Consider the following 10879-nt stretch of genomic DNA (forward strand, 5'->3'; position numbering starts at 1 on the left):
TATGGCACTCCATGGCACCCTTGAAAGAATCTCAAGGCACCCCAAGGTACTATGGCACCCTGACTGAAAATCACTGCTTAGAAAGAGACTTGGGGGTCATCATTGACCACAAGATGAACATGAGCCTGCAGTGCGATGCTGCAGCTAGTAAAGTGACCAAAACGCTGGCTTGCATCCATAGATGCTTCTCAAGCAAATCCCGGGACATCATTCTCCCCTTGTACTCGGCCTTAGTGAGGCCGCAGCTGGAGTACTGCGTCCAGTTTTGGGCTCCACAATTCAAAAAGGATGTGGAGAAGCTTGAGAGGGTCCAGAGAAGAGCCACGCGCATGATCAGAGGTCAGGGAAGCAGACCCTACGATAACAGGCTGAGAGCCCTGGGGCTCTTTAGCCTGGAAAAGCGCAGGCTCAGGGGTGATCTGATGGCCACCTATAAGTTTATCAGGGGTGACCACCAGTATCTGGGGGAACGTTTGTTCACCAGAGCGCCCCAAGGGATGACGACTAGGTCGAATGGTCATAAACTACTACAAGACCGTTTCAGGCTGGACATAAGGAAGAATTTCTTTACTGTCCAAGCCCCCAAGGTCTGGAACAGCCTGCCACCGGAGGTGGTTCAAGCGCCTTCATTGAACACCTTCAAGAGCAAACTGGATGCTTATCTTGCTGGGATCCTATGACCCCAGCTGACTTCCTGCCCTTTGGGCGGGGGGCTGGACTCGATGATCTTCCGAGGACCCCTCCAGCCCTAATGTCTATGAAATCTATGAAATTTCCATAGTCACGTTAATTATTTGCAAAACCATAAAAAAAATAATTAAGAGCATCTCATGTAGCTTTAGTTGGTTTTGTCTTATTTTTTTTCACAAATTGTGTCCTGGGACAGACTATACCATGTGTGCTGTTTTTCAGTAAACATAAAACAAAAATTACATTCTTTCTAGTAAATGGAACGAAGATTATTATATTTGGGTGATACATCTGTAAGAGAGAAATGTCAAAATTTCCATTAGCAGTTATTAATATCTGACGTAGTATATTTAAATAGTGTTGCAGGTGATGGAACTGAATATTTTTTAAAGCAACAGAAGAGTAGAAGAAAAATATTAATGAGACAAGCCCAAGCAGATAAACTTACAGAATTTCAACAGAAGTGAGTGAAAGAAATAGGATTTTTTTAAACTGGGGATATGGGTGTGTGTGTGTGTGTGTGTGTGTGTGTGTGTGTGTGTGTGTGTGTGTGTGTGTGTGTGTGTGTGTGTGTGTGTGTGTGTGTGTGTGTGTGTGTAAGCAAAAACAAAAGCTACTCATCATCAGTTAATCATATCAAACAAAATTCTGCAAATGTTTCTGCTCCCAGTAAAAGATACTATCTAAAAATAAAATTCTGGATAGTTCAGTGTGGCAATGACAAATGAAATGGCATTCATCCTGGACCACACATACTGTAAGTAAATAGCAAGGCACAGTTCCTTAGAAAGGAACTTCAATATCTGGAAAGAATCCACCATTTATTTTAACTGAATTACTACTAACATGAATTCTGGCAGTGCAGGTAGAACCACGATGAAAGTAAGTGGGCATAGGAGCGAGAGAGATTGTTTTAGGAGAAGATACAACTTCATCTTCATCTGAGCTTGTAAGTTGTGTGCAGGTTTTTCTAAAGCAAACAGAGTAGTACTTTAATGGCAGTTACGTCTCAAGCCAGGTTTTAAATACTGTGCTTTGGCACAGGGGATGGATGGACAAATGGAAAGCTTCAAAGCAAGAAAATTTACCTGAAATAAGGTAAATGTCCATAAGGTAGAGGGGCAAAGAAAGTAGAAAGGCACTGTCCGAAAGGAGCACTTTGTCTCCGAGAGAGACAAAGAAGCAGCATAGTTGAGTGCAATGAGGAAAGGAGAGGAGATCTTTTTTTACAAACAAATATATATTTTTGGTTGACCGAATGTTCCAACTTTCTGAATAAAACTTTTATTCATAAGTTTTATTCAGAAAGTTGGAACATTCAGTCAACCAAATATATATATTTGTTAAATGTTTTCCCTTTAAAAGACAAAGAAATAGAAGTACTCTTACAAACCATACAAGCCTTGTTGAAACAAATATAGAGCTATGTATAATGCACTGTCCTCTTTCTGTGTAAAAATGAGCTACTTGAAGGGTGGCAAAATATTAATAGAATGATGATCCAGTTCAGGTTGGTAGCAACTGGATGCTATATCTGGCTTTTCATTGTTCCCTGTGAAGTATTTGGTCCTGGTCCAACATGTTCTTTCAGGTCAAAGTTGAAGCACAGTGGCAAATGCAACCTGTAGGGTCACTGTCTGTGTTGTCCTTGTTTCTAGTCTCCACCTCTGCACTCAGAAATCTGGTTTCCTTACCTGACATTGATTTTTCAGCTGCTTTTTCCAAGAGTGGCTGCTGCTTTCCTTCTTATGCTTTGCCTGGAGTTGTCCCCTAAGGTAGGGAACATCGGAGGTGTTAAATGGTTCCTTTCCCTTTCTGGGATCTCATCTACCTTTTTTCCTAGTGAATTCAACATCAATCTCTGCCTCTGTCTCTCAGTTTCATCTCTGGTGACTCAACTTCTGTGCTGACTTATTGCCTGATCCCATAAATTCCTTACTCTCGGCCTTCATTACTTCATTTGGCCATCAACCTGGGTTGACCAAGTGGCAGTTAACCTCAAATCCAGTAAGCGCTACTCCTCCTCTGATCTCTGTCACAGAGGATCCTTGTCTCATCCTTACCTCACCTTCAAAACAACTGACCTGGCTTCCTCTTGACCACTGGCATGACATGAACAACTCCAAGTTTAAATATAAAAATGATACACATTTTAAAGGAAAGAGGAGATTGTACATTCTGGCTGCTTCTGTTTAGGCTGCAGCAGCATCTTTCACTTAAACCCTCACCCTCTTTAGGTAGTTTTCTTGTGTAGGAAACTCCATTCAGTCTATTTTAGTGAGATTCCATGTGAACTGAAGAATTTGCCCATGAATATGGCTTTGCCAGACTGGGACCTCCAGTTGTAGAAACTTTGGATCATGTCTGATGTCAGATGACAAAACAATGAAACAATTAAAATTCTAAATGTTAATTCATCTCTTTTTTACTTCATTGTTTTTCAGCCGAATCATTGTTTTATATTACAGGGTAGGGCTTGGCAACTTTTTGTCACCCCAGGCCACTGCTTGCAATACAGCCCACACCAGAAGTGACAAATCTCCCGTCCCTTCTCCCACCACACCCCAGAAAGCCAAGCTGCCTGCACTTATACTGACCACTGATCTCCTTCCCCAAAGGCAATGGAAAAGAACAAATTTTGTGGCAAGGGTAAGTGCACAAGAGCAGCAGGGAGGGCTGCAGAGGGGTGTGCTACACAGAGGATGGGTGGCACAGCACCGCTGCCTGCCTCAGATCCCCTAGGCTGCCCCAGTCCGGATCAGACCTTCGTGGGCCACGTGCAGTCCCCAACAGTAAACTGCTGTTCTAAAACACTCCCGCTCTCTTATCTGCCAACTGTTCACAATGCTGTGCTACAGTTTAAATACAGTGCAGTCTAAAACGTTGTGAAGTAATTATGTAAAAAGAGATGAAAAGCTAAATAACACGATAAATAAAAGAAAATAAACAAACTACCATGTGTCATAATCTAAAACTAGAGTCTCTCAGCACCATTCTGTGTTGTGAACTACTAATGGTCGCAGTGCTGCTTTAGTGAATCTGGGCAGTTATTTATGTATTCAGGTCACACTTTGTTCTTTTCTTTGCTTATAGCTTGAACCATACAAAGCATTCTCTCTAAGCAGATCTCAAGCCAAAGTAAGGTTAGAAGCGTTTTATGTATTTTGCTGTATGCTGATGTCACCGGTTTGAGGATACAAAAAAACCAAATTCACCGCTGTGCATGAAGAATCCATTAACATTACATAAATAGTTCATATTAATGTAAATGATGCAGGTTTTTGAAAAAATGCACATTCAACTTTCTTTTAAGTTCCTAAGCTTCCTTCTCTGTCAGAAGCTGGCCCATTTGACAGATGTATTTCTGCAGTTGTCCCACTTCTACCTGCCTTTCCTTTCTCTCAATGTCTGACCTCTTCCTTGGCCACCAGGCTTACACAGCTTCTGGGTTTGAAAATGGCTAGGATTGGTGGAGGAGTGACACCTGTGCATGGCAGAATGCACAAGAATGCTGCCAACATGCTTTGCTTTGTTTCTTAAATCACCAAATATTACTAAAATTGAACCTCACCTTCTTAAAAAAAAACAACCCCCCAAATGTTTATTAGTTATCATGAAATGCAGCAAATACAGTTTTGAGCAGTACCATAACTCAAGGTGGGCAAGCCGGACATCAACCCTGGATGCCGATTCACATGGGACACCAGAAAGTCAGCCCCCAGGATGCTGCTGCCACAACAGCCCCTGTTTCAGGAGCTTACCCTAGGGTAGCAGCAGCCCACCTCACTGCCCCATCTGTAGCAGCCCCTTCTCTTCCTCCACACCAGTCAGGGGGCCAATACTTCAAGTTTCACTTCTGATCTTGAATCTTTTATGCATTTGTCTCAAAAAGATTTTTTTTTGTGGTTATTTATTTATTTTAATTTGGTCTTGGGATTGTCTCTGTTTCTGTTTTTATTGGTACACTTCAGAACCTACTGGCTTAGCATTTCACTGGGCATAGCTTGTGTTAAACCTGTAACTTTCCACACAGAATTGTTTCTTGCTGATTTGGGAAATTCAGTATTTTTTGTAAGTTGTATTCTTCTTATTACATAAAAGCTTTGGAATTTGCCTTTCACTTTGTTTTCTTCTAAATATTGATTTAAACATGGAAACTTATGCCAAACACCATTTAATATTTTTGAGAGGTAGAGATTTCTTGGCATACAAAACCAATACAGAGTCAAAGAAACTGGAAAGGAAAAATATATGTTAGATCAACTACGCAGTCTCTATGGCACTTCTCCTTTAAGTTCCTGATCAAGTCCTTTTCTCTACCTGTGATACATTACTAGTGTGTTGCATGCTACATAGAAACTTTTTGTCTAGAATTTAATGAACGAGCCTCTTCTAACACTCTAAATAACCAAGGATCTATATCAGTGGGAGGACTTCCTTATAATCAAGTACTGTATTATTACACAACATTAGTTGGTCTCAGTCCAGGTCCTTCCTGTCTTCTTGCATGACTCTGCTGTCTGTGGTATTTCTAAAGGATAATGATACTGACTTTCTCTCTGAAGTGCTTTGAGATACCCAGATGGAAAGTGCTGTATACAAGCCAGGCTTAATATTATTGTCTACTGTACTATTGTGGTATCTGAGCTGCCGGACATGTATCCACATCACAAAACCACTATCACAATTGCCGCTAATTAGAAACCTTGTTTTCAGCCTCCATAGAGGAACCAACAACTGAATTGATACGATGATTTGAAATATCCACTCACCCCTAGAGGTGAGTTTGCCACTTGCAAAGCAAATTGCTGGATGGGTTTGCAAAGCTTTCTTCACCTATTGTACGGCCAAAGAGCTTCAGTTTCCATGCATGACAGACAAGTGTGTTTTACAACATAAAATTGCTCAATGTAATTGATTTCTGTGGGAGTTGAGGTCCTTGCAAGAAATGGTCAGGACCTCAGATGCTCATTTTGGTCACGATAAGCCAAAGTAGGAAGTACCTTAAACAAAATACTTTGCAGCTTCTGAGCCAGGAAAGCCATTTGGAAGCTACTGGAGAAAAAACACTGTAGGTTTCATTCTTGTCATAGAGCTTTAAATTAAATCTGAGTACCTATAGCACCAAAACTATCCTATTCTGTATAAGTGAAAAAATACAGTTATTATACAAGGGCCTCATTTTCAGTGGTCCTAAATAATCTAAAAAATGATGTTTTTCCAACTGTCTATCAATTCCTCACAACTGTGCTAGATGTAAGTCCATACATAGGCAACATAGAAAATGTATCACCTGCATGAGATGGAAAAGGCAGCCAGTGACTAATAGTGAAAGGATTTGTTAAGAGATTTATTTACTTTTAATTGAGTCTGCTCTTTTGGTATGTACCCTAATTAACTCATTTTTGTTGTGGCCATATTGAAGGAAGCTGCAACCTCATGACCTTTTCTTTTAATTATTACCATATTCCTCTTTTGAAGCACTGTTTTGATTATGTACTCAGAAAGATCTCCTAAAATACACATAGCAGTGGTGTAAAGTCAGAATTTCCACTGTTTTGAACTCAAGAATAATAATCAAAGACTCATTTTGCATTGATGTTCTTGGAAGTTAAGTGTAACACATGGCGCACATTTTCCTTTTCTTGTTAAAGCTTACAAAATGCCTAATTTTGCAAAAGCACAAGTCGTCTCACTAGAAATTCTGAAGAATAATGTACAAGGAAGATAATACAGTAGCATCCAGACATTTATGTCAAAGCTCCTTTGTGCTAGGTGTTCTGCAAACACATCCTGTATCATCCTAGCATTGTTTAAAAAAAACAACCAAACAAAAATGGACAAGTAGCTTTGGAAGCTCTGGAGTTGACTCTCAAGAACACATGCTGAGCTAGTTGCATGGATTCCTCCCTCCTACCAAATCAGGCACTGTTTTTATTACTGCTTAAATTGAACACAATACCTGACAAATATCTATTCAGCTGAAAAGCTGCCTAGCCAATTCTGATCTATCAATGGAAGCAGGATTGTAGACCGGATTGCTCAGCTTGCAATTCTAGGGGACCCTGCATCATAGAGGCATCACCAGTACTTGTATAACATTTATTGCTCATGTTTTAGAAACTAGTGGTGTTCAGATCAAGCTATGTTGGCAGACAGAGATTTGTAGCAGTAACTTGAGCTTGCAGGGAAATGTGATGTCTTGGCCCTATGGGTGCTCCAGGTTGAATTATGTCGTAAAGTGGCCTCTCCTCCTGTTTATCAGGAAATCCCAACCAGTTCTCCTGTTTCACTCAACACACATATGCTCAGCTCTGTAGTATGTGACTAGTTATTTATTCACCTGTTCCCCCTATTGTCCCAGATACCATGGGGAAAAGAAGAATAAATTGCACTGAATCTTGCACCCTTATGTTAAAGTGATCTCAGGTGGAAGTAGAAGATCCTTAACTAAAAGAAGGACTGCTCCATTTGCTGTTATGCCTAGAGCAGGGATCAGCTACCTACAGCCTGTGGGCTGGATCTGGCCCACAAAGAGGTCTGATCTAGAATGGGGGGTCATGGCACAGAGCTGTGCCATGCTCCCCATCCCCTCTGCAGGGGCCAGCTGTTCTGCCGTGTCCGGACTTCCCTGGCTGCAGAGGGATCAGGAATCTGTAGTGAGGAAAGCACAGATATGGCAGAGCAAAGTGAGTGCAGACAGTTGTCAGCTGGCTGCTGAGGGAGAGATGACTTTGGCCCTCAGCCACAGCTGGGTCATAAACTGTGGCTTGCTGGCCCCTGGTCTGGAATATTCCTGAATGTATTTTCACCCTTTGATCTCTAAGTATAATAGTCTGTTATATTCAAGTGTAATGTATAAAGCTATGTCCTCTGGCTTATGCTGATACTTGGCTTCTGACAAATAAAGTAACATCACTACCATCCTCAAGCTCTACTGGTTCTCCCTTCATTCCTAGATTGAATTCAAAATTTTCTTCCATACCCTTGGTACGGCCTGGCCTGTCTTGTAAAAATCATGATTTTCTACTCCTATCCACATTCCCTGTCATTTAATACATCCATTTTCTTTACACCTCCACACAAACTGTTAATATGAAAGCTTTTACTTCTGCATCTTCTGCCATCTGGAACAGCCTTTCTGTAATGGAAAAATCTATTCTTAAAACATTTAAGATCACCTTTGTCCCTAAAGAGGACTCTCTCCTAGTTCTTAGCTACTTAGTACAAGAAGGTATAGAACTCCTCAAGCCGTTGCAGTTTTGATCCTTGAGGGGAATGGGTGCAGAGTAGAGCCTGTTCCATCTCCCATCCCCTGATGGAGATACTGCAGCCTTTTAGTTTAACCTGTGCCTTTGCAACCTGCAATTTCTGATTGATCAGGTGACAAACGTCCCTCACTAAAAGCTATTGCAGATGCAAATTATTGAGAAAACTTGCTTCTGTAAGTGAGTAGTAAAAATTAGTGTAAAACTACCACCTTAGAAAGGTTTCCCTCAAACACCAAGCTGGGTGAGGTGAGAAGGCTAATGAATTCTTCAGAGAAGTAGAATTACAGGTCAGTACATTTCCCTGCTTTTACTTGCCTGAACTTCTCTCTCTACAGTATGCAGTTTTAACTCTTCAACTTTATATAAACTCTAAAATGTTCTGTGACACTCTGAAAATGCCAGATGCACACAAAGGCATAGGTGCAGCAGGCAAACCACTGGCATGGTCAGATTACATACCTGGTGCATGGCAGAATTCCACATGCGGTAGCTAAGTAGAGTAACACCTGATGGTAGAGGCCAGTTACTCTGGAATAGCGTGCATACCACCTGGTTTATTTAACGTGATTCGGTTGCGGGGGGTAGGGAGGAACACCTTTTATTGATATTTGTTTGCTTATTTTTATACTTGCTGAAAGAGTTTGTCAGACTGTTGCTTGCTACCAGTGTAAACTAGTCTCGCACAGTCATTAATAACCTTGTTTTTTCATGTTTTGATATGGTGCCTAAAACTGTTCCAGTTCTCTGCAAGCCTTTCTTAGTATGTCGTATGTGAAGCTTTAACCATGCAAGAGAGGCATACTTGCCATTTAGACTGAAGACTGAACCTGTTTCTTAACGAAAGCCTTGTTTGATGTGGAGTCTGTGCAGTCTGGGGCCAAAGGTGTTGCATTTACATGCAGTAATCTGTAGAATGAAATCCTTTTAAATGGCTAAATTAAGACTTTGTATTTATGCATGTTTTGGCATAGAAACAGAAAAGATAGGGCTGGAGGCAGGAAATGGATTACCCTCCTGGAAATTTAATGACCAACTCTTGCCCTGTGACGTGTGTGGAAAAGTGTTTGGCCGCCAGCAAACATTGTCCCGACATCTTTCACTGCACACAGGTAAATCAGACTCCCTGGCGTTTCCTCTCACAGTGTTGGGCAACTTTCCTCATTTCTTTGCAAGATAAGCATGAAAGGTATCTCTGATGGGAAAGTGGGTACTGTGGCAAGAACCATTCTCTGCCTCTTTCCCCAAAAGTGAAGGAGGAGCTAATTAGAAGCTAATTAATATTTTAATTTATTACAGTCCACCTAAAATTCATCTTTAAAAAATGGACAGACTGGAATCTGTCCCAGTATCCATTTTTGGCAATAGATACCATTTCTGGTAGCCATGACTTAAGTCATCTTGGAAACAGAGCTCTGAAGAGAAGTAGGTTGCAAGAATATTTGAAAGGGTCGTGAGCATGTCCCAGAAAAATGTGGGAAAGCATGGGTTTCCTTTTGCAGGCTGGTAGCCTTCCAGCCTGCAAGGAGCTGCGTGGGGTGATTGGAGGCAGCGGGTGCACGTGCATCTGTGCATGCAGATGCACGTGGCTGGCATGTAGCCAGGCAGGGTCATGGGAGCAGCTCCAGCAGCTGGATGCAGGTAAGTCCATGGGGAGTGGGGGTTGGAGGTCCAGGGCTTGGGGATTGTCTGGGGGGGACCTGTGTGTGGGTCAGGGGTGTGTGGAGGGGATGGTTGTATAGTGGGGTGGGTGCCTGTCAGCACCGGGGGAAGGTGGCTGGGGCTGAGGCTGCAGCAGGGCAGGGATGCATAGGGAGGGAGGTGCCTGCCCCTCCAGCAGGCGAAAGGGGTGGGGGGTCCTTCAGGGGACAGTAGGGAGCTGTGTGGCTGGGCTGGCAGCACTGGGGCCGGTGCCTGTACTCGCAGGGGCAGGGCAGGCAGGAGATGCTGCTGGGGGGTGGGAGGGGCCGTGACCAGGCTGCCTGGCATGGTGCAGCAGCCCCAGCCCAAGGCAGGGGAGTGCCACTGGCCTCCCCTCCTCCTCCCTCCAGCCCGTGCTGAGGCTGGACTCACTCCACTGCTGCCCGCATGAGCCAGAGCCGCCAGAGCCGCCACAGCCACTGTGCTTTTGCCCACGCGGGATGGGGGCTGCTGGAGGCCCCCTCTGGCAGGGCTGGTGGGGGGACGGGCAGGGGGCTGTGGGTTTCGAGTGAGGAGCACCAGCTTGGTCCTTGGGGGCTGTAGGTCAGACCTGGCCATCGATCTTTACAAATGGGTCCCGGTATAAAAAAGGTTGAGAACCACTGTTCTAGACAATATGTACTTTTATGTTGTTCATTTGTAAACTATATACCAAGGGTTAAAATAAAAAACTCCCTTAAATTAGCTGAAAATGAGTTCTCCATATAAATAATTACTGAGAATTGCAATGGCTTTCTAGAGTTTTCTAATATCCAGGGAAAATCATTTGAGTTTATTCTGAGTGCTGTAAAACTTTGAATACAAATAAGTATGTCGATGATTATTTGATATTTCCAAATTATGTCACTTAACACTTAAACATACATTTAAGATTGTCTGATGGGGTTTTTTTTCCCCAGAAGAGAGAAAATACAAATGCCATTTGTGCCCCTATGCTGCCAAGTGCCGTGCTAATCTGAACCAGCATCTGACCGTCCATTCTGTGAAGCTGGTGAGTACAGACACTGAGGACATTGTCAGCGCTGTCACTTCTGAAGGCAGTGATGGAAAGAAGCACCCTTATTATTACAGGTAAGGAACCAGCACAGGGCTGTTCACCAGAGACCAGAATCCACATGTTTTATCTGCCTGTCTGCTTACTAAAGACAAGGGTTCTCCTTTTTGTTCTAAGGTAGAACTTAACTGAATATATTCAGTTTATGTTCAACTTCAGGTTCAGC

General features: G+C 42.7%; 1 protein-coding gene across 1 annotated transcript in view; it reads left to right on the forward strand.

Moving 5' to 3' along the window:
- Positions 1 to 10879, forward strand: part of ZNF827 (zinc finger protein 827) — a 165888-nt gene that overhangs the window by 137727 nt on the left and 17282 nt on the right. Inside the window, exons 10-11 of the mRNA XM_025204324.1 lie at positions 8933 to 9070; positions 10559 to 10730. Of these exons, the coding sequence (XP_025060109.1) occupies positions 8933 to 9070; positions 10559 to 10730 (310 nt within the window). The remainder of the gene's footprint in view (positions 1 to 8932; positions 9071 to 10558; positions 10731 to 10879) is intronic.

Source organism: Alligator sinensis, unplaced genomic scaffold (assembly GCF_000455745.1).
Source record: "Alligator sinensis unplaced genomic scaffold, ASM45574v1 scaffold169_2, whole genome shotgun sequence".
Lineage (NCBI taxonomy): Eukaryota > Metazoa > Chordata > Crocodylia > Alligatoridae > Alligator > Alligator sinensis.